General features: G+C 43.8%; 1 protein-coding gene across 5 annotated transcripts in view; it reads left to right on the forward strand.

Annotated features, from left to right (window-relative positions):
• The window catches only part of ELAPOR1 (endosome-lysosome associated apoptosis and autophagy regulator 1), a 627,159-nt gene that overhangs the window by 185,421 nt on the left and 417,074 nt on the right, over positions 1–24,664 (forward strand). For all 5 annotated transcript variants that reach the window (XR_011853280.1, XM_072137292.1, XM_072137294.1 and 2 more), the window contains exon 6: positions 2,382–2,462. Coding sequence is in view for 4 of the 5 variants with exons in the window: in XM_072137292.1 (XP_071993393.1) it covers positions 2,382–2,462 (81 nt within the window). In the remaining variant the exon portion in view is untranslated. The remainder of the gene's footprint in view (positions 1–2,381; positions 2,463–24,664) is intronic.

Below are 24,664 nucleotides of genomic sequence, written 5' to 3' on the forward strand. Positions count from 1 at the left end.
TGTCGGGGTGATACGCTGTCCCGGGATCCGCTCCTCTTCTTCCACTGAAGTCTCCCCGTGCTGCCCGATGTCTCCCCGTGCTGCCCGATGTCTCCCCGTGCTGCCCGATGTCTCCCCCGTGCTGCCCGATGTCTCCCCCGCGCTGCCCGATGTCTCCCCCGCGCTGCCCGATGTCTCCCCGCTCTGCCCGATGTCTCCCCGCGCTGCCCGATGTCTCTCCCGTGCTGCCCGATGTCTCCCCCGTGCTGCCCGATGTCTCCCCCGTGCTGCCCGATGTCTCCCCCGTGCTGCCCGATGTCTCCCCCGTGCTGCCCGATGTCTCCCCCGTGCTGCCCGATGTCTCCCCCGTGCTGCCCGATGTCTCCCCCGTGCTGCCCGATGTCTCCCCCGTGCTGCCCGATGTCTCCCCCGTGCTGCCCGATGTCTCCCCCGTGCTGCCCGATGTCTCCCCGCTGCCCGATGTCTCCCCGTGCTGCTTGATGTCTCCCCGTGCTGCTTGATGTCTCCCTGCTGCCGTTCTGCGCGTATCTTCCGACAAGTAAGCAGATGTGCCGTACATCTGTAATCTATTCTTCACTGTGTTCTTCACTGTCTTTTTCACTTAAATGATCCTGTGTTCACTGTGTTCACTGTTTTTATTCTATTCTTCACTGTTCTTCACTGTGTTTTTTTAATTAAATGCTCGATCTCGAGCAGGGGAAATACTCGTCCGAGCAACGAGCCGTTTCGAGTACCTTAATACTCGAACGAGCATCAAGCTCGGACGAGTATACTCGCTCATCTCTAATTAAGATGTAAACACACCTGTGCGGCAGACTTGCACGTTCAGCCTATACCACGTCACAGTTCGGGGTGTGACTTTGTTCCCTCCCCCCTTGACGTCCCCTCCGTGCATACTATTTCAGTCTCCCGCATTCAGATGTGTACTAGCCATGAGTAAGAGCGTGTGAAACGCTCGAAACGCGTAGGCTTACGCTTGTAGCCCACCACCTGGACGCAGTGCTGTAGTGCGTTTTTGCACGTATTGCTGTAATTGGAACTTGTCATTAAAATTGGTGGCATCTTTTTATCATATGCGCTGGATCACCTTTCTTTCCTTCGGGAATTCTTTGTTCATTGGACACGCTGGTCACGTGGAGATCCGTGCTGCTCGATTGGAAGCCTTTCCTGAAAAACCTTCAGAACGGGTGAGCCACACACTATTCCCATACAAATTTTTCTCTTATAGACAGAATTAAAAGTTGCATCATAGGTACTAACTTCAGATATATACATATAACATCAAACATATAACTAGAAGTGAGTTTGAGTAATGTATAAACATTGGAGAACCAAATTAATGGAATATCTGGCAGGTAATGAAATTACTTAAATTTGATAGATAATGTCATGTCTTTTATTTAACCCCTACGGGACTCAGCATCTTTTGGCCTAAAGGACGCGGCCCAATTTTTCAAATCTGGCCTGTGTCACTATAAGTGGTTATAGCGTAAGAACGCTATGAGATATCCAGGGGATTTTGAGATTGTTTTCTCGTGACACATAGTACTTCAAATTAGTTTAAAAATTTTGATGAAATCTTTTGCGTTTAGTTATGAAAAAAAACAGAATTTGGCAAAAATTTGGAAAAATTCTTTATTTTCAACGTTCTAAATTCTCTACTTTTGATGCAGATAGTCAAAGCACCCAAATAAATTCATAACTTACATTTCCCAAATGTCTGCTTTATGTTGGATGGTTTTTTAAGATTCCACATATTTCACTAGAATGTTATGAGGCTCAGAATTTGGGTGCCATTTTTCACATTTTTTTGTAAAATCACCAAAACTCGTATTTAGATGGACCTGCTCAACTTCTAATTGACACTGAGAGGCCTAAATAATAGCTAGACTCATAAATTACCCTATTGTGGAAACTACACCCCTCAACGTATGAAAAGGCGATTAGATAATTCATTTGGGGCGCTCAGTGAAAGACGTAAAATTTTTGCCTACAAGAAACCGGTGCAAATGCGTTTTTTCACGATTTTTACTGCTTTTGAAATTTTTTCTTGCTTCTCAGTACATGGCATCACTATAAAGTGCAAATTTGTACAAGCCCTCACACAGCTCTTTACATGTAAAAATGAAAATCTTATAGATTTTTGATGGTGGGGAGTGAAAAATGAAAAAGCAAAAAAGGGCCAGGTCTTTGAGGGTTTAATCTCTTTACGAATGCCAAACTCCAGCAGAAAGGATGTCTACAAACGTTATGACAGTGACCAACTGTCAAGATCAATAAGGTTTGTGATAGTTTGCAATGAGTACTTAAATGTACAAGAACACAGTAGAAATGGCCAGCTAAGCTGTTTTTTGTTTTTCAAATGTTTCACTTTTTTTCAGGTTCAAAATAATCAATGTCAGCATGAGGAAGATAATTCAAGATGGATGAGAACCACTGAAAAGGGATGGAATAACTATCAAGTAATGGAACTTTCCTTCAGATGCAATCTTTTCATTGCATGAATCTGTATTTAATTTTCTGTTACTTATTAATAGGGGTGATGAGTGTGTTGGTCGAAATTGGGGTTCAACAGGTTTGTCCAACTTTCGAAACAAAATTTAGTTTGGGATCCAGACTTCGGGACAAACTTTAACCAGGGTTGACCTGGATTTTTACACCCAAAAACGGCTGTAAAATGGGACTAGTAAAATTATAGCAATATTATGGAGGTTGCCACCCCATGATAGGTTCGGGAATGTACTTAATCCCTTCTGACCGACGCTTGTTTTCAGCTTAGTGACCAGACTCAATTTTTCGAATCTGACATATTTCAAGATAACTGGTTATAGCTTCGGAACACTTTAACAGATCCAGGTGATTTTGAGAGTTTTCTCGAGACACGTTGTACTTCATTTTAGTTGTAAGATTTAAGTGATACATTTTGCTTATCGTTCTGAAAAAACAATTAAAATTTGACATAAGTTTGGCAAAATCCTTCATTTTCAAAGATTGAAATGTTCTGCTTTCCAGGCAGATAGTTAAATTACCAAAAAAGCTTGATAACTAACATGTCAGGAATGTCTGCTTTACGTTGGAATTATATTTTATGCGTCCTCTCATATTTTCATCAAAATAAGAAAAATTGCACCTAAACTCACATTTTGAGGAACAACTCAGCTTTCACGTGACTTTGAAAGACCAAAATAATTGTAAAACCCCTTAAATTACCCCACTATAGAAACTGCACCCCTGTATGTATGTAAAACAAATCCTATTAAGTCAATAAACCCTTTAAAGGAAACCTACCATTTAGAATGGCAGGGCTAAGCTGTAAGTACCGAGCACCAGCTCAGGGTGAGCTGGTGCCGGTACTTACTTTCGTTAGTGTTATAAACCGCGGTATCGCGGTTTTAACACTTTTTAAACTTTAGAGCAGCAGAGGCTTCGGCGCTGCGTGCGCACGATCGTGCGCGTGCCTACATAGGAAACAGTGGAGATGTAGCGCGCGCAGCGCCGAAGCCCCTTTTGCTCTAAAGTTTAAAAAGTGTTAAAACCGCGATACCGCGGTTTATAACACTAACGAAAGTAAGTACTGGCACCAGCTCACCCTGAGCTGGTGCTCGGTACTTACAGCTTACCCCTACCATTCTAAATGGTAGGTTTCCTTTAAGTGTTTCACATGGGTTAAAACAAAATGGAAGTGCAGTTTAGAAACTTTAGAATTTTAAAAGATGAAATGATCTGCAAATTTTTTGTACCGATGACATATAATGAAAGCTGCGCCATTCAGACCAGATTTGCATTGTTACATAGTACAGGCCATACATTTTTTTTTTTGCAAACATGTGAGGGATGAGATACAATGTATAGATAATTCATTTTGGGGGTCTATAGCTTATTCATGAGATTTTATTATCTATTTCAAGGGGGACAAAAACGAAATCATCAATTTTTATTTTGGATTTTTAGCACTTAATTTTTTTCACGGTAACTTAAAAATAATATTTTCGTTTTTTTTATGCATGTTCAGTTTTACTGAGCAAAACGAATATTGGAGAAAATCTAATTTTTTTTTTGCTTTTGACAACTCTTTATAACATTCTGGAGTATATGCAAATTGCCATTATAAAACCTGATGCAGTAGACTTTGTAAAAATTAACATTTGTATCATTCTCAAAACTTTTGGCCATCACTGTATTGATTTAGATTTATGTGGACATGGTGTTGCTAAATATGTAAGCTTTTTTGTGTTTTTTTGTTACATAGACTTTATTTGGATTTTATATGTTACTGGGTTGATAAGGGGACTTTTATTTTATTTATTTCATTATTATTATAAAATGTTTTTTCAATGTGTTTTTTACTTTTTTCCACACTTGGGCTTGAACAAGCGTTTATTTGATCGCATGTTCATGCCCTTACACTGCAATATGCTTGTATTGCAGCGTACAATGTAAGTAACTGAGCAAGCAGATGCATGCTCAGTTAGTTATAGCCGGGTCCTACCAGGAAGCGGAACGCGGCTTGAAGAGGAGCCGGCAGCTTCAAGGCACACAGGTGGGGGTCCGATCCATGGGGGATGCACTGACACGTCAAGCATGACTCCGGCGTGTAAGAACTTAAACACCGAGGATCAGATTTTTCCCGATCACCGGTGTTAGTACTGGGTCTGGGCTGTGATGACACAGCCCGACATCGGCACCAGCAGGACCCAATGTCCTGCAATCTTCTTCTGCCATGCCGACGTAGAAAGGCGGAGCGCCATAAGAGGTACCCTTAATGACCGCGGTAAAAACCTGATACAGTGGTCATTAAGGGGTTAAAATAATATAAAATTTAAAAAACTAAGAAATTATTTTAAAACATTGTGTCACAGATGTTAAAGGCACTATGGGTGTTTAGAACCAGTTGTTTGTATTGAGGATTTGAGTGGCAATGGGAAATCCACACACCCTTCCTCTCACTGCAGTTAAAGGCACTCTGGGAGTTTGAAATTCCATTAATAACCCAAAATTTAAACTTAAAAATTTGATAACACACTAGCAGCAGGTCAGGAGAGCATCTGCAAGCGGGCTCAGCCACATGTCCTATTTATCCTCCCAGAAATTGAATGGGGAGGACCATCTTTCTGTACTATGTGCCTTATCCGTTGCAGGTGGAGGTTGAGAAGAATGGAACATGGCGGTCAACATTGTGGCCATGCTAAATCTCTGTACTTAGGTGGTGCTAGTGTAACTGCTGCATTGGAGACTCCTCCTCGTGCTGTAACTGAGCTCTCATTTTGGGATGAAAACTTGGTCAGTACAGCTTCTACCCAAGTGTGCTTGTACTCCCTTTAGTCTCCAGTTCTAGAATTATAATGAAGGATGCTATGCTGTCCTTGTAGCATGGATACAGCACGGTGGCCACCCATTATTCTGCACTTTTGAGTAACTGGACAACTCGTGTGTCAGTGCGCAGGCCTCGGTGGAAGCTGTATCCTCCTCCTCTGCATGTCTCTAGCCAAGCTCCAGTGAAATAAGCTGCTCTGGGTGTCACCCAACTCCTCCTCATTCTCCAGCTCCAAAACCGTTCCTTGGTTTCACAATGTTTTTATTTGTTTTTTAATTTGAAAGGGTACAGAAATGAAAAAGCATTTTACATTCCAACCGTCCTAGCTCATTTTGACTAACAATGCTGTATAATAGGAATTATATTATTATTATTATATTATATTATTATATTATATTATAATATTATATTATTTATTATTATAAAGTGTCTAAATTACATTTTACAAAGCATATTATCTCCACTATGAGACAGGGGGGAAGGGGAACACACAGGAAGGAGAAAAGGAAGGGAAAGGGGGGTTCTGTTGAGAAGAGAAATCGTCTGTTTATATTAGACTCTGCATTGATATGTAATCCCCATCTGCCATGTTTTGTTAAACAGCTTCATTTTATCTTGTACTGTATAATAAAGCTTATTGTTAACCATTATCCACATTAGTTTGTTTTCAATCAATTCCAAGGGAACCGTGGCTTTCTTCCAAGAGGTTGCAATCGCTATCTTTGCCGCTAGGAAGAAAAAGGACACAAATCTCCTCACAGGTGTGGGGATATCTGGGATCCTTTTGTTAAGTAAAGCTTGGCTTGGGGAAAGCGTCAGGTTTATCATGGTTATAGAATATAACATATTATATATGCGCCTCCAATATCTCCGAATCTTCGGACATTCCCACCACAAGTGAAAATGAGTGCCTCTAATACCACATCCTCTAAAACATAGGGGGGAATAGTTAGGGACTGCTTGTGATATACGCACAGGGACTAAATACCACCGAAGTAATACTTTATCATTTGCCTCGACTAACGCCATATTGATAGAGATTTTTGCTGTATTTTCTGCCATATCTTGCCATTCCGGTAGAGAAAAGGATTTCTCTAAATCCTTTTCCCAGGCAACCATGTAGCCCACTTTCTCGGGTTGATCATTGAGGATCTGATAGATATTAGATAAGGTGTGAGGAAGGCCCGCCTTTTTTAGACAAAGGTCTTCAAATAAAGTATGTACTGTGATATCTGGGCAGGAATTTTTCAATTTATGGAGAAAGTGGTATATCTGCTGAAATCTGTACAATTCTGTCTCCGGCATATCATATTTAGATTTAAAGTATTCCCTTGATCTAAGACCTAGTCTGTCATAAAAGTCCCCTATGCGATACAACCCCTTGTCTGTCCACCACTTGAATTGGCTCTGTTGAAGGCCTGGAACGAAGCTAGGATTGTTTAATAATCTTGCGACAGGAGTATGTAAAGACTGCAATCTATAGCAACGTTTGACCCTATCCCACACCGACAGCATAGAAGAGAGGAGCGGGCACATAATCAGCGCTCTTTCCCTGGGTCTCAACCAGGGTAAGGCATCAATTGGTGTCTGCGAACAAGCCGACTGTTCAATTTGCGCCCAATGGGGCAAGGCTTCTTTTTTATGAAAGGTTACCAAAGGTGCCAACCTGGAAGTAGTAATATTTAATGATATTTACCGCCCCCAAACCCCCTTGAATTTTAGATGTATACATCGTTTTTGCAGATATCCTGCTTCTTCTAGGTCCCCAGATAAATTTATTTATATCCCTTTGAAGGGATTTTAAGCTAGAGAGAGGTACATCAGTTGGAACCGTTTGGAAGCAGTATAATAATTTGGGCAATAAGGTCATCTTTACAGCGGCGATTCGACCCAGCCAGGAAAGACTTAAATTGGCCCACCTGTTCATGTCTCTCCTCAGTCCACAAAAGAGTGGTTTGTAGTTAGCTGCTAACAGGGTATCAAAGGAAGGAGTCACAAACATACCCAAATAGGGAATCTTATCTTCTCTCCATTGAAAACTAAAATTTAGTTTCAAGAGTTTAGTCATGTCATGGGGTACTGATACATTCAAAGCTAAAGATTTATCATGGTTCACCTTCAAACCCGATAATGCCGAGAATTCATTTAATATCTGGAATAGGTTGGGAATTGAGGATAGTGGAGAGGATAGTGTCAACAAAATATCGTCTGCAAAAAATGCACATTTGTGTGCCACTCCTCCAACCTCCAGTCCCTTCACATTTCCGTTCGCCCTGATCAGGTGGGCTAGGGGTTCCATTGCTAATATAAAAAGTATAGGGGACAGGGGGCATCCCTGGCGCGTACCCCTGAGTATTGGAAAGGGCATTGATAAATACCCCGCTATATTGACTGGGGAAGAATATAGAACCCGGAGAAGACCCAGGAATTTATGCCCAAAGCCCCATCTACCTAGAGCAAACTTCAGATAGTTCCAGTCTTTAGAGTCGAGTGATAAGCACATGATATTGTCCAGTGATTTTTTTCCCCCATCCACTCTTTGCTAAGGATATTAAATCAATCAATCTGCGGGTTTGGTCCCCCGCTAGACGGCCTGGAATGAATCCCACCTGATCAGGGTGTATATATTGCGAAATAAATGAATTAATCCTGCTGGCCATGATCTTAGTCAGTATTTTAATATCTACATTGATCAAAGATATTGGACTAAAATTTTGGCATGATGAATGGTCTCTATCAGGTTTGGGTATAACTGAGATTATTGCCTGTAGTGAATCCGGCGTCCGTCAAAAAGTTGGTTATAGTATTTCACCAAATGGGGTCCCAATATTGCACTAAGCTTTTTAAAATATAATCCTGTGAAACCATCAGGTCCAGGTGCTTCAGCTGGTTTGAGAGCTTTAATCGCTTCTTCCACTTCCTGTAGAGTAATGGGGTTATCTATCATTTTCCTATGGGTATCTGACAAAGAAGGCAACAAGAGGCCATCAAACATTTCCTCAGCTCTTGATGTGTCAAATCCACTACCCTTACTATATAATTTAGAGTAGAACCTGGCAAATTCTGCCGCCACATCCTTAGGATGTTGGGATAGAACGCCCGAGGAGAGGCGTAGTCTCGGATCTTTATAAGTCCGAGGTAAGGGATTAAGGTTTCTAGCTAATAGTGTCCCTGGCTTATTCCCTTGGGAGAAAAACCAATATTGCGACCATCTCAGCCTTTCTGCTGAGGTAGTGAGGCAGAGGTTCAGCTCAGTTCTAGCTAGCTCTATTTCTTTATTTAAATCCATGGTAGGATTGACTTTATGCCTCTGTACTAATTCTATGTAAGCTTTTTCTTTTTCTCTTAATAATGCATTTTTCTTTTTTTTTAAATCTCCATCTCCATGAGCTTCCCTCTAATTACAATTTTATGTGACTCCCAGAATGAGGCTAGGGATCCCACCTCCAGTTCTTTTTCTTTGAAATATGCATTCACCGCCTCTGTCAGCTCCAAAAACATACTGGGGTCAGTCATCACATATTCATTTAATCGCCAAAGAAAATGAGGGGATCTGAACCACATAGGGTCCAAAGAGACCACCACTGGGTCATGGTCAGACCATGCAGTAGGAGTAATAGTAGCTTTCTTAATTTTAGGAATTAAATGAGGGCCTAGGAATATGTGGTCTATACGTGAGTAAGTTTTATGTGCGACCGAGAAATATGTGTAATCTCGTTCGTTAGGATGGCATGACCTCCAAACGTCTATTAGATTGTGGGAGTGAAGGATTGAGGCCAGCTCTGAGAAGGGCCTCGTAGAATAGAATGAGGTGCGGACCTATCCAGGGCATCGTCCAAAGCTAAATTAGAATCGCCTCCTACAAACACGGCCCCTTGTAGGTGAGCCGAAAGCTTTTGGTACATACTCCGGAAGAACCGCTCTTGGTCCACATTTGGGGCATAATAGTTAAGAAACGAGACGGCCTGTTCATGAATGGTACCTGCTACCAGAATGTAACGACCCTCTGAGTTCGCTATTGTAATACGGTGGATGAATGGCACATTTTTCGACATGAAGATGCCCACTCCTCTCTTCTTTTCTTTACCCAATGATAGGAACAAAAGGGGGTAGTTAGCCGTCATATATTTTGGACAAGATAATCTAGAAAAATGCAATTCCTGTAAAAATACAATATCAGCCTTCATTGCTTTGTAAGATTTGAAGGCCATTTTCCTTTTAGTTGGTGCGTTTAACCCTTGGACATTATGAGAAAGGATAGTGAAAGCGTCATTAACCATTACCTGTCCAGTGTGGAAAAAGCTCTCCCAGGAACCCTCTATCTAAGGTTAAGGAGGTAAGGTCAGAGGGGGTAAGAAAAGGGGAAAGGGAAAGACACGTAAAATTCACACTAATTCTCAATACATTCCCATACGGGCAAACGGTAACAGTCCGGGTAACAAACCGGAATTCCTCGAGGTCAGTGGAATCTCAGCCCAGAACCAGCTTAAGGCTGCTAGTCCCTTCTGACATCTCAGGAGAGGGCATACGGCCCCCTGAGGCCCAGCGGTCAAGCTTTTCCACGAAGGCCAAACCGAGAGTATTACATTTATAGTTAAATATCTAATTACATACGTATGGTAACTAATTACCACCCTGAGGGTGGTTAGGTAAATCAACAGAAAGATTCCAAACAACCTTCCGCAATAAATCTGCAGATTTTGCCTATAAGGCACCTACTGACAAGATATAAACTACTCAGTAAAAGAACATAAACTTGTGATTCTATGCTTCTTATCACTTCTTTTTCTTGGCTCCTGTGCGCCATAGAGGTTGAAGGGGAGGATCCTGGTGATCCTTTGTAATTAGGCCCAGCTTAAGTAGTAGAGATTCCCCTTCTGATAAGGTGGCAAAGCCATGTGTCCTATTTTGGTGTTGGAAAATCAGCCGAAAAGGAAATGCCCATCGATATTTGACGTCATGTTCCTGTAGCACATGCAGAAGCGGTGTAAGTGATCTTCGCCTTTGGATGGTTCTTGGGGCAATATCTGAGAAAATCTGAATAACTGAATCATACAGTTGTAGAGATTCCCGATCCAGAGACGCTTGCATCACCTTCTCCTTTACTGTGAAAAAGTGAGGTTTCACCACAATATCTAGACCTATTTTCTAGATCCTCTATCTTGAGTTGCGCTTCCTCCAATTGTGTATATACACTCACCGGCCACTTTATTAGGTACACCATGCTAGTAACGGGTTGGACCCCCTTTTGCCTTCAGAACTGCCTCAATTCTTCGTGGCATAGATTCAACAAGGTGCTGGAAGCATTCCTCAGAGATTTTGGTCCATATTGACATGATGGCATCACACAGTTGCCGCAGATTTGTCGGCTGCACATCCATGATGCGAATCTCCCGTTCCACCACATCCCAAAGATGCTCTATTGGATTGAGATCTGGTGACTGTGGAGGCCATTTGAGTACAGTGAACTCATTGTCATGTTCAAGAAACCAGTCTGAGATGATTCCAGTCTGGTCTTCTGCTGCTGTAGCCCATCTGCCTCAAAGTTTGACGTACTGTGCGTTCAGAGATGCTCTTCTGCCTACCTTGGTTGTAACTGGTGGCGATTTGAGTCACTGTTGCCTTTCTATCAGCTCGAACCAGTCTGCCCATTCTCCTCTGACCTCTGTCATCAACAAGGCATTTCCACCCACAGAACTGCCGCTCACTGGATGTTTTTTCTTTTTCGGACCATTCTCTTTAAACCCTAGAGATGGTTGTGCGTGAAAATCCCAGTAGATCAGGAGTTTCTGAAATACTCAGACCAGACCTTATGGCACCAACAACCATGCCCCGTTCAAAGGCACTCAAATCACCCTTCTTCCCCATACTGATGCTTGGTTTGAACTGCAGGAGATTGTCTTGTGTTAACGAGCAGTTGGACAGGTGTACCTAATAAAGTGGCCAGTGAGTGTATATCTATGATTCAATCACAATTCTGATTCACCTTTGTTCCAGTTTCATACACTTTATTCTCAATTGCTTCTATTATGGACCATATAGACCGAAAGTCCCCTTTAAGATCAGAAGTAATTTGTGAGCACACTTTCGCTAGTTCACTTTGTAGCATATGTGAATAACGAGCCAGTAGCACGCTGTCTGCAGAGTACAGGGGGGCTTGCATAATGGTGGGGGCTTGTTGTGAATCTGAGGACTGCTGGCTGAAAATGGCTGCCGCCATAGCTTGGTCCAGGGAGGATACAGTAGAGGCCGGAGAGGCTATGAATAATTTAGGGGTGCTTGTGATACCTTGGGGGTCTGGGGTTCCGCTAGAACCCGTTAGTGTCTCCTCCTCGGGGTTTATTGGGGTCGGGCCGTGAGTGTCCCGCTGCTGGGATTGCTGCTGCGCTGCTCTCACACTCTGGCGGGAGTGCAGCGTGTCTTCCCGCGCCGGGGTCTGTTGGGAATTACCGGCTCCTGACTCCCTTCTCTTGTTTCCTCCAGGCATAATCTCGTGCCCGCTACCTTCCGCCTCCGTCTTTTGGTGGTGCCAACTCCGTTCGGCGCTGATGTAGCCTTATGGTCGTCGCGGGGCCTTCAGCGGTAGCGGAGCTCAAGGAGACGCGTCCGCCATTAAGCCCGCGCGCATGCGCTCTCCAAAACCGTTCCTTGCTGTATTATAGTGCAGTAGAAGACCACCGAACTGTGAAAAACCTTGCAAGCCTTGTGTGGACTGACCTGGCACCTGTTCCTCCTCTTTTTTTCTTGTCTGCCACCATTACATCCTCCATAATGGCCTGAAGAGCTTTTGTAGCAGAAAAAAAATGGGGACGGTAGAGTTTATGATGGCATCATTAGCGCTGACCATATTGTTGGCATGTTAGAAGTGCAGCAGTGAACAAATGTCCCTCATGAAGACCCAGTAGTTGGTGGTGAAATGGTGTTGATCACTACTTTGACTCACCGGGCTCACCGGAATTGATGTTTTTTCTACAATCCCCCACAAAAAAGTTAATACATTTTCATCAATAGGGCATAGCCACCCCAAAATAGTGTCACAAAAAAAAGCATCTAATCCCCCAAAAAATAGGACCACACATGGCAACATTAAGGAAAAAACAAATATTTTATAGTTCACTTAAGTGCGCCCATGAACCAACTGAAACTATTAAATTCTGTTGGACAAAACTGACTAATAGACAGCCCTCCTTCCCCTTTACTTCTCAATCCCATACAACAGTAACGTCCACATGTGGGGTGCCTCCATATTTGGGAGAAATTGTGTAATAAATTTCAAGATGGGTTTTCTCTTTTTAAGTTTTGTGAATGTGTAAACTTTAGGGTTAAATTAATGTATCACTGACAAAATCAAACCCTTCTGAATTTTATCAGCATTTTGTTTTAATTACTATTAACCATCTTACTAAAAGATGTTTCCAGTAGTTCGAGGGGTTGCACATTTTAAGAATATTTGTGGAATGATGCATTTCTTCATAGTGCCCTTATACGGGCGATTATTACAGATTTTTCAGCTGTCCCTCATAATAGGAGCCTCTTCTATTTACCTAATAGCCAGCAGCCAAGGCTCAGTATACACTCACCGGCCACTTTATTAGGTACACCTGTCCAACTGCTCATTAAAACTTAATTTCTAATCAGCCAATCACATGGCAGCAACTCAGTGCATTTAGGCTTGTAGACATGGTCAAGACAATCTCCTGCAGTTCAAACCGAGCATCAGTATGGGGAAGAAAGGTGATTTGAGTGCCTTTGAACGTGGCATGGTTGTTGGTGCCAGAAGGGCTGGTCTGAGTATTTCAGAAACTGCTGATCTACTGGGATTTTCTCGCACAACCATCTCTAGGGTTTACAGAGAATGGTCCAAAAAAGAAAAAACATCCAGTGAGCGGCAGTTCTGTGGGCGGAAATGCCCTGTTGATGCCAGAGGTCAGAGGATAATGGGCAGACTGGTTCGAGCTGATAGAAAGGCAACAGTGACTCAAATCGCCACCCGTTACAACCAAGGTAGGCATAAGAGCATCTCTGAACGCACAGTACGTCCAACTTTGAGGCAGATGGGCTACAGCAGCAGAAGACCACACCAGGTGCCACTCCTTTCAGCTAAGAACAGGAAACTGAGGCTACAATTTGCACAAGCTCATCGAAATTGGACAGTAGAATATTGGAAAAACGTTGCCTGGTCTGATGAGTCTCGATTTCTGCTGCGACATTCGGATGGTAGGGTCAGAATTTGGCGTCAACAACATGAAAGCATGGATCCATCCTGCCTTGTATCAACGGTTCAGGCTGGTGGTGGTGGTGTCATGGTGTGGGGAATATTTTTTTGGCACTCTTTGGGCCCCTTGGTACCAATTGAGCATCGTTGCAATGCCACAGCCTACCTGAGTATTGTTGCTGACCATGTCCATCCCTTTATGACCACAATGTACCCAACATCTGATGGCTACTTTCAGCAGGATAATGCGCCATGTCATAAAGCTGGAATCATCTCAGACTGGTTTCTTGAACATAACAATGAGTTCACTGTACTTAAATGGCCTCCACAGTCACCAGATCTCAATCCAATAGAGCATCTTTGGGATGTGGTGGAACGGGAGATTTGCATCGTGGATTTGCAGCCGACAAATCTGCGGCAACTGTGTGATGCCATCATGTCAATATGGACCAAAATCTCTGAGGAATGCTTCCAGCACCCTGTTGAATCTATGCCATGAGGAATTGAGGCAGTTCTGAAGGCAAAAGGGGGTCCAACCCGTTACTAGCATGGTGTACCTCATAAAGTGGCCGGTGAGTGTAGTTTGCATTTCAAGCATCATACAGCAAAATCTAAAAGGCACAATCTTAATGTGCTGGAGCTGGTGCTGCCAGCTCCAAGTTCCTCTGGTGTAGGCAGGTACCATTGTACCATTGTGTACCATTTGCTACACAAATTTCAGCCATTGGTCGATTACATGGCAGACTGTACTTCAACTTTCATGGGATTATCTTTGCAATGCACAACCTTGAAAGTGCAGTGCCCTCCTCCTTACTCCCCTTCAAAACAGCAAAGCAGTCGCTCATGACTATTAGAAGAGATGTTTAATGATGAAGCCTAACTAAAAACTGCTGTGGCCTTCTAAGATGCGCATACGAGAAGGAGGGCAGTGGTGTTGGCACGGTCGTATAAGAAGCGAGGGTGATGATGACTTACTAGATTTTACATGTGTGGAAGGCAGTGATATTTCAGTGGTGGTCTGGAAGCCTTAAGTAGCCAGCAGAACAAGCAAAATGGTTCCAAGGTATTGTGGTCAACCCGTAGCCATGTTGTTAGATGCTACTGCCTGCGCCCAGGGACCCAGCAAACAAAGGCCATCCCATAAGAAGTTTGTGTCGTTTCTCCCACAGTGCAGAAGATGGAGCACTTGCCAAAGTAAACATGAGCTGCAGTGGATGGCTCTCCTAAAAAGCCTGCAGACACCTAAAGCTTGCTCTCTTCCATCGGTTGGCTCAGCCTGTAACACCACCTTCTCTCATAAGGATGATGTGACATAACCACCAGCAGCACCACCTTCACCATCCCTAAGCCTGTCCACACCATCCATTTAGCTTTCTATTCCCCAAATAGTGGAGAGACAGAGAAAGTTTGGGTCATGTCATTCACAAACTAATCCTGAATAAGAGCATTTCCAAATTTCACTAATTCCAGAATTCCAAATTGTGGTGCATACAGAGCACACAAGATGGTGCACAAAGATGGTGCAAACAGAGAGCTTTAAACATCTGATGGCGGTGGCTGTCCCGCAATATGAAATTTGATCCCAGATGATATCATCAACACTACCCCCATTTTCAGCCTGCTTAAAAAAGCTCTTCTGGCCATGATGGAGGATGTAATGGTGGCACAGGAGGAGGAAAAAGATGTGTCGGGCCAGTCTACACATGGCTTGATGGACCAGTGGTCAGGTACTTTACTGTCCAGCCAGGGGACACATTTGGAGGAGAAATAGAATTAGCATAAGGCATTATTGGAGTGTAGTTGGAGAGATGTGGAGGAGGAAGAGACACCTCCCACTGAGAACAACTTGTCCATACCTCTTGCCAACCTGGCCATGTGACCCATTGGAGCAGATTTACTTACCCAGGCCTGTCCCGATCCAGCGGCGTGTTCTCCGTTGAGGATTCGGGACTTCTGCCGTTTCACTAAGGTAGTGTGCCTGATGTCCACCAGGTGTTGCTGCTGCGCCGAGGTCCACCGGAGTTCGCCGGAGTTTACCAACCTATGCTGGGTGCATGTAAGCGCTTGTCAAGCGACACATTTTTTAAAAAAAATACAGAGGTTTTTCTCCGGCGGCCACGCCCCCGATCTCCGTTGCATGCATGCCGGCGCCGATGCAGCACAATCCGATCGTGTGCCCCAATTACCCGGGTCAATTCAGGGAAAACCGGCGCAAATAGGTAATATTCGGGAAACCCGACGAAAAATAGCGATTCAGGCCCTTAGTAAATGACCCCCATTACGTTGCTCCAGTACCTGCGCAACGACACCCAAGTTCCAATTACTGGTTGGACACCCTGCTGGATCCACGGTACAAGGATAGCTTAACAACCTTAATTATACTAGTAGAGCGTGAGACAAATATTTAGAAAAAATTGGGCTAGCACTACTGGCTGAGTTCCCATCATACGTTCAAAGCTCAGTGACAGCACGGGGAGGAGGAGAAAGTTGCTAATACAAGAGGAACACATGAACCACCTTAGAAAGAATAGTGAGCATGGCCACAATGTGGAATGCAGTGTTCAATTCTCTTCAACCTTCCTCACCATTGGATATGGCACATAGTAACAGGAGGCAGACTGACTTTCATGGAGAAAGATTATCTGTCCACAAGTCTACTGGTACCAAAAGATGCGTCCTCCCTATTTAATTTCTTGGTTGGAGCTTGCACTTTATGCTGTACAGGTGCTGCCTGCCCTGCAGCAAGTGTGGTGTCAGTGCGTGTTTAGCACTGCCAGTGGTGTTGTAACCGACAAGAGGATCTGGCTATTTTCAGCCAAAGGACATCCTTACGATCATTAAGATTACCCAGGTATGGATCCCATGTGACTTGGCTGTGCCAGCATCTGAATAAATTAGTAGAAAGTGAACATCTGCAGTACCTAAATTTAGACTTGAAATTGTCAAATTTAACAGAACATGAATTTAAACTTGAAATTATCAAATTTCGCAGGACCTGAATTTAAACTTTAAATTAACTGCAAAACTACAATCCAGTTATTGCGGACAAGAGGGTGGGCTTTAATGTACTTTTCAATGCAAAATAGTACAGTCCTATATTGCTAGTAATAACTTGTTTATATTGGAAGCATACATACAGGGGATCCTCAGCAAACAAGAAAAAGAGTGCCCACTTTTTATCATCTACCCAAGGTCCACAAGTGTGAAAGAAATTCTCCACTACAAAAGTAGTGTTATCACTAATATATGTAGAAATGGGTCCACATAGTGGGGAAGTTGGCTAACTTTTGTATTTAACAGACAGCGGGAGTTTAATACAGGATTTTAATGCATTTCAATGTCAGGATGTTATTTTTATTTCTAACATATCAGCATTTCCGACCATTTATGCATCAAGGCGTCTTCTTGGTATCTGACCAATTTTTAAAATCTCCCTAAGTAGCAGATTAAATAATAGAGGTGTTTAGATCAATTTTGTATCACAATATCTTTTCTTTCAGGGTTTGCTCTACCACCAACAATGTGGCATTACATTGAGGACTTCAGCTGCCCCAAGCTATGATAACTTTTTTATTGGGCGGTTTGAGCCCTTATTGATCTAAACATCAGCTTTCCAATAGGGCTACAACTATTAATTTCTTTACAGAATCTAAAAAAAAAAGTCCAGAACATCCAATTGTATGATTTTTAAATAATTACTTGATCCCCTACCAACGAGCAACAATTCTTTTACTCTGTGTTGTTTCCTGTAATGAACAACTTAACACATAATGAATCACAACCTAACCTCTTCACCATGGAGAAGACTGTCAGGATCGGTGGTAGTGGATCCTCTGGACCACTGCGGACGATGACATAAGCCGACATCTGGGTTCGGAGTCTAAGTGGCGTCTGGTTTTCACCAGAGCACTTTGCAAAGTGGATTGGACTTGCTGCGGCGTGTACCACCAGGTCGTTCCACAGGTGCGCCTTTGTCTGTGGTGGTGGCCAAGGCGAAGTACAGAATCAGGAGCTGGCGGTGGTACTTGCCGTTAGGCAGAAGCGTGGTCGGGGTCAGGCAGAAGGTCAAGACACAGAAGGGCAGCACAGGATCAGAGTTGGGGACGTAAAGGAAGGTTAGGACGGGCAGCACAGGAGCGCGGTCAGGAACAGAATCGAGGTCACAATGGGAATTCAGAATAATCGCACAGGGCATCAGGAACAAGCTTTAGGGAGACGTGGAAGGAATTTGGGATGCTCATGGTGGGAGGAAGGCAGAACTTATACGCCACGGGATGCGATGATGCGATTTAGCATCTCAAATGAACCCAGATAGCGAGGACCAAGCTTGTAGCTGGGAGCCTTCAGCCGGACTTATCTAAAAGACAGCCACACCTTATCTCCTGGTGAGAAAATGGAGGAGGCCTGTATCTCTTGTCGGCCTGGGTCTTGGTGCAGACACAGGCCCAAATTAGTGACTGCCGTGTTTGCTCACAGATGGACTTGAGATATTGAACCAAATCCTCCACAGAAGGAACATCAGAAGGCTCAGACAGGATGTCGTCAAAAGACAAAAAATGGAGTGCAGCTGGCAGATTCAGAGTCCAGAGAGTTGTAAGAAAACTCCACCCATGGCAGTAGTGTGGACCGGTCGTCCTGTCGGGCAGAGACAAAATGGCGGAGATAGCATCCCAGGAGCTGATTAACCCTCTCAACTTGTCCATTAGACTGTGGATGGTACGCAGATGAGAAGCCCAGTTAACCTGAACAGAGACCGCCAGAAACAGGAAACAAACTGGACTACTCGGTCTGAGAATATATGTAGGGGAAGTCCATGTAGCCGGAAGATGTGTAGGAAGAACTGGCTTGCAAGGCGTGGAGCTGACAGCAGACCAGGCAGAGGAACAAAGTGGGACATCTTAGAGAAATGATCTGTTACCTCCCAGATGACTGTATTCCCGGAAGAATATGGGAGATCCGTAATAAAGTACATAGCTATATGAGTCCACGGGCAACTGGGTATTGGCAACAGGAGCAGCAGACCTGCTGGCTTGAGGCAAGATGACTTGTTACGGGCACAGGAAGCACAGGAACCCACAAAATCTTGAACGTCCTTAACCAGATCTGGCCACCAGTAATAACGAGATATGAATTCAACAGATCTCTGCACCCCAAGGTGCCCAGCCACATGAGAGCAATGTCCCAAGTTAGTATCTTCTTCCGAAGAGCAGGTCGCACATAGATCTTGCCTGGAGGGAGCTGCTATAGGTCCACAGGTGCCGCAGCAACCAGTCGTTCTGGAGGAATGATATTACTAGGAGCCGATTCTTCCCCAACAACATCGGAGGCACAAGAGAGGGCATCAGCTTTGACGTTCTTCTCGGCTGGCCAGAAGTGAATCAGGAAGTTGAATCGCGAGAATAAGAGGGACCAGCGAGCCTGACAAGGATTGAGACACTGAGCAGTCTAGAAATTAAGGAGACTCTTGAGGTCAGTGTAGATAAAGACTGGATGATAAGCTCCTTCCAGAAGATAGTGCCATTCCTCCAAAGCAAGCTTTATAGCCAGAGTTTCCCGATCACCAATGGAATACTTCCTCTCGGCAGTTAAGAGGGTCTTTGAGAAGAAGCCGCAGTTGAGGGTTCGACCTTTTGGCCCTTTCTTGGTAAGGACGGCCATAGCACCAACGGATGAGGCGTCAACCTCCAACTTGAATGGCTTCTCTGTATCAGGCGGTGTGAGAACTGGCACAGAGGCAAAGGCAGACTTGAGCTTAGTGAAGGCTTTTTCAGCTGCTGGAGGCAAGAGTCTCGGATTGGCGTTCTTCTTAGTCAGCACCACAGTGGAGAATTATTGTTGAATAAGTTGCCGGTAATAATTGGCGAAGCCCAGAAATCTCTGTATGGCATGAAGTCCCACTTGGCGGGGCCAATGAAGTACGACAGACAACTTGGCAGGATCCATCTGTAGTCCTTTGTCAGAAATGATCTATCCCAGAAACGGAAGACTACTCTGATGAAATTGGCATTTCTTGAGCTTTGGCATATAATCGATTGGCCCTTAGGCACCTGAGAACTTGCCAGAAGTGGATCAGATGAGACTGTAGGTCAGGAGAAAACACCAGAATATCGTCCAAGTTGACAACTATACACTCCTGTGGCATTTAAGAGTCCAAAGGGCATTACCAGATACTCAAAATATGAGTATTGAAGGCTGTCTTCCACTCATCGCCTTCACAGATGTGAATGAGGTTATATGCCCCCCGCAGATCCAGCTTGGTGAAAACCTTGGCACCCATTAGGCGATCAAAAAGTTCGGTGATGAGAGGAAGAGGGTAGCAGTTTTTCACCGGGACTTTATCGAGGCCACGTTAATCAGTGCATGGACAGAGGGAACCATCCTTCTTGGCCACAAAGAAGAATCCAGCACCGACAGGGGAAGATGACTTGCGGATGAATCCCATCTTCAAATTATCCTTGACATAGGCCAACATAGCCGTGGTTTCAGGCACAGATAATGAGTATACCCGACCTAATGGAGGAGATGTACCTGGCAGCCGTAGGGGACAGTCATAGGGGCGGTGCAGTGTCAGAACCTCCGCTTGCTTCTCAGAGAAAACATTTGCATAGTCCTTATAAGCAGCAGGAACACCTGCCAGCTGCTTGGAGGAGTCCACAGAAGTCATAACGGATGAAGAGCCTTGAGACAGTGGGAATGGCACTCCGGTCCCCACCTAAGGATCTCCCCTGCAACCATGTGAGGCCCAAAAGCACTGAGGACATACACCAGGGGAGCACATAAAATGACAGCAATGCCCCAATTTGAAGAGACAGGGGCTCAGTATGATACTGGACCGGATCATGGAGAATCTGTCCAATGATGGAAGAGATAACCAGCGGCTTCTCTAGGCGAACCACAGGAAAGTGATGCTGTGAGAACAAGGCAGCATCCATGAAATTCCCTGCAGAGCCAGAGTCCAGGAAGGCTGAGACTTGAAGCGGATTGCTTGCTCCAAAACTGAGAAGATCAGGGACATTCAGATGAGGAGGAGCTTTGCTCTCAACTAGGGATGCTTTTCCCATAGATGCAGAGGTTCTCCAGATTTAATCTGGTATGCTCTTGGGAGGTCAGACGAGCTCTTTCCACCTGCATCGGCTCCTCTGCAACAGGCTCGGAAGAGGGCAGAGGTGGTCTTTGGAAGACTGGAGCCAGACGGGGCAGATGACGGGTCCTGACTTGCGATTGTTTCAGTCATTGCTCCTCAGAGTGCTCGGTAAACCGTATGTCTATCTGGGTGGCCAGAGAAATTAGATCACTCAGCTTAGGTTCCGTTCAGACAGGGCCTCTTTGATCTGATCAGACAGTCCCTTCTTAAAAGTCACAAGCAAGGCCGCCTCATTCCAATCCAGCTCAGAGGCTAAAGTACGTTACTGGACCACGTAGTCTTCAACAGAAGAGTCCCCTTGATGCAGGTTTAACAGGGCAGAAGACGCCCGGGCAGGTTTCTCAAAGACAGACCGAAGTTCGGCAAGGAACGTGGTAAGGGTAGCTGTGACCGGAATGCAGCCATAGACATGGGAGTTACCACAGGTACTGGACGCAGTTGCTGAGTAGCCCACAATTGCGGCAAGGTGGCGGTGTGTTGTGCAAGGTCCGGTCCTTGCGCGACAATCTGTTGAGACTTCTGGACCATGATGGTGATAAGGTCAGCCATTTCAGGTAGCAGAACCTTGGGGGGATCCATGGCCAGATCTTACTGTCAGAATCAGTGGTGGTGGATCCTCTGGACGGCCGCGTATGATGATGTAAGCCAACATCTGGATCCGGAGTCTAAGTGGCACCCGGTTTTCACCAGTGCCTGCCACAAAGTGGGTTGGACCTGCTGTGTTGTGGTACCAGCAGGTGGTTCCAAAGGTGCGACTTTGTCCGCGGTGGCAGCCAAGAGGAAGTACAGAATCGTTAGGCAGAAGCGTGGTCGGGGTCAGACAGAAGGTCGAGACAACAACAGGATCAGAGTCGGGGACGTAGCAGATGGTCAGGACAGGCAGCACAGGAGCAAGGTCAGGAATGGAATCGAGGTCACAACGGGAATTCAGAATAATCACACAGGGCATAAGCAACAAGCTTTCTCTAAGGCTTTAAGGCACAAAGATACTGCAGGGGTCACAGGAAGGGGCTGGAATTTATCAGGGCAGGCAGCTGGCCAGTGCCAATTATCAGCACACTGGCCCTTTAAATTTTACAGTTACAGTTTGCAGTTTAGGGGGTTAATTTGCCTGACTGGTTCTCTTTAACTTGTTGATGATGCCCCACTAGATATAATATTATTACTGACAAGAACTTGCAAACTTTGTGCACATGTATTCACAAAGTGTCTGTGCTAAATTCTACACCTAAAAGGGCCTTCTGGTGCCGCTGCAGACTGTTCACCACATTTATTACAGTGACTCTTCAGAATTGTGTTGCACACTATGTTAAAGGACATCTACCACCGGGATAAAGGGTTGTAAAGAAGCCAACTGACTTACTGGTGTGTGCCCCCTCTGGCAGGATCTGTTATTCTTTTCTCTTTTTATGTGCCGGTATTTAAGAAAAACAGGCTTTTTAATTATGCAAATGAGCCTGAGGGGCCCCAGGCTCCATTAACACCTATGGAGCCCGGAGCCCCTCATGCTTATTTGCATACTTATAGCCTTTTTCATAAAAACAAAAGCAAAAATAAAAAAAACTCCATTGTGTACCAGTACTTAAAAAAACGTTTCATCATAAAGCAGACATTCCATTTAAAAAAATTCTAGTTATCATTATCAAGCTTTTTTGGGTAGTTTAACCATCTCCCCGGCAGAACATTTCAAACTTTGAAATTGAAGAATTTTTCCAAACTTTTGCCAAATTTTCATGTTTATTTCAGAATGAAATGCAACCCCCCCCTTTTTAAAACATACATTTACATCTTTGGGAAGATAAGTTTAATTTCCCTAACCTCAGCCAGGCCTGATTACTGCCACACTTATTCTCAAGCAAGGATGGATTTAAATAGGACCTGCTTGACTTGCAGTAGACTAAAAACCCTCAGAAGCTAAAAGTCATTTGGGGATCTTGAGAAATACAGGATTAAATGAGAAACAAAGTAATTGAGATATTTTAGTTTGGGAAATGTTCTCAAGCCACCTCTAACTTTGAGAACCACAGTGAGATCTTTTATACACAAATATAGAAAACATGGAACTGTGATGAACCTTCCCAGGAGTTGCCAGCCTTCTAAAATCACCCCAAGAGACAACTCAGAAGTCACCAAAAAACCAACAGCTTGTTGCCTCACTTGCCTCAGTTAAGAGACTGGGCAAAATTAGCTTGCATGTCAGTTTTTCAAGATGAAAACCTCTGCTGAGCAAACAGAATTTAAGGGCTCATCTCAGTTTGGCCAGAAAAAATCTGGATGAGCTTCAAGACTTTTCGGGCAAGACTGATGAGATGTTACTTTTTGTAAGGTGCGAGTTCCATTAAATCTGGCATAGAAACAACACCAAATTTCAGAAAATGAACATCATACCAATGATAAAACATGGACTGAACCATGAATTCTGAAGTCTACTAACCAGTTCTGAAGAAGAATGTTAGGCCATCTGTTTGTTGAAGCACACATGGGTTATGCAGCATGACAATGATCCATAATGTACCAGCATGTCCAGCTCTGAATGGCAGAGAAAAACAAAATTAAAACTTTGGAGTAGCCTAGTCAAAGTGCTGGCCTTAATTCTATTGAGATGCTGACCTATCCAGCTCATCCAGCAATGTGGGTGAATTACAAGAATTCTGCAAAGACAACTTCCTCAGTTGTTAAAGACTCATTGGCATTTATTGCAAACATTTGATTGCAGTTGTTGCTGCTAAGGTTGGCCCAATCAATTATTAGGGTTAGGAACTAATTATGTTTTTGAAAGAACAAACTGTCAGAATAACTAACCTAAAAGTTAGATTAACATCCAATTGTTGGACCATGCCTAATCACGGTGGTAGGTCATCGATAGATGTTAACCCAATTCAAACCGCGGTGAGGCTTTTTAATGGAATTGAGTCATAACTAGAATTCTGATAGAATTGGCATGAATGACAATCATTAAAAGCCATCGCTTTTTCCAAAATGCAATTCAGTAAACATAAGGATTTACGCTGACATCTATAGGGAAGCTATAAGAGTTATAGCAGTTGTGGTAGGTTACCATTGTCTAACTTGTAAGGAGATCTGCTAGATCGTAATAATGCTAGAACTGGGGTGAGGATGATTGGAGTTTTTACAGTATATGAAAAGACTTTTGAATCAAAAAACCTGAAATACCATACATACTCGAGTATAAGCCTAGTTTTTCAGCACAAAAAATGTGCTGAAAACCCAAACTCAGCTTATACTCGAGTAAAAAAAAATAGGTTTTACCAGGTTTTTGTGGTAAAATTAGGGGCCTCGGCTTATATTTGGGTCGGCTTATATTCGAGTAAATATGGTAATGGGACAAGACCAAAAATGCTTCCATTAACTTTGACACTGTCAGCATAGTGCTGATGCATTTGGATACATTATGGAAAGTTTAGAGGGTGTGTAGATTCACTTTTAATTTAAAACATCTGCCAAATAGAAACTTTTTTAATTGCATGTTATTAAAAAGCATAAATTTAGTGATGTTGTCCCTTAGAAACAATACGGTTGTCTTTGGATACAACCACAGCTGCTGGATATATTGCAAAACCAATGGTTTTGGTATATGCAATGGACACAAGTTTCTGTGCGTTCCACAGCCGTCCTGTGGAAATTAATTGCTGAATCCAGGTGGTCTGGCCCCTCCGTAGCGCATGCCCAACTACTGGTGGTAAAGTGCGAGGTTGTCATATCCAAAAACAGCTATCTTGTTTCTAGAGAATGAGATAGGCATGTGCTACACTTTTTGTTCCGCTTTCTCTGTCACACATTAGGAGGAACATCTGTAGGCTCCCTTGTTTCTGTACACCTTTTTCTTGCCATGCTCTCAAATAGATAAAAGAGCTATGTTTCTGATAAAATAATTGTTTCTCATGTTTTGCAATTGTTTTCATAGTCATGTGAATAGAAACCTTTTGGCTTTTATCTTTTAGGTTTGATAATTAATTTTAATGTGTTTCAG

The sequence above is a fragment of the Engystomops pustulosus genome, chromosome 2, assembly GCF_040894005.1.
Source record: "Engystomops pustulosus chromosome 2, aEngPut4.maternal, whole genome shotgun sequence".
In the NCBI taxonomy this organism is placed as follows: Eukaryota; Metazoa; Chordata; class Amphibia; order Anura; family Leptodactylidae; genus Engystomops; species Engystomops pustulosus.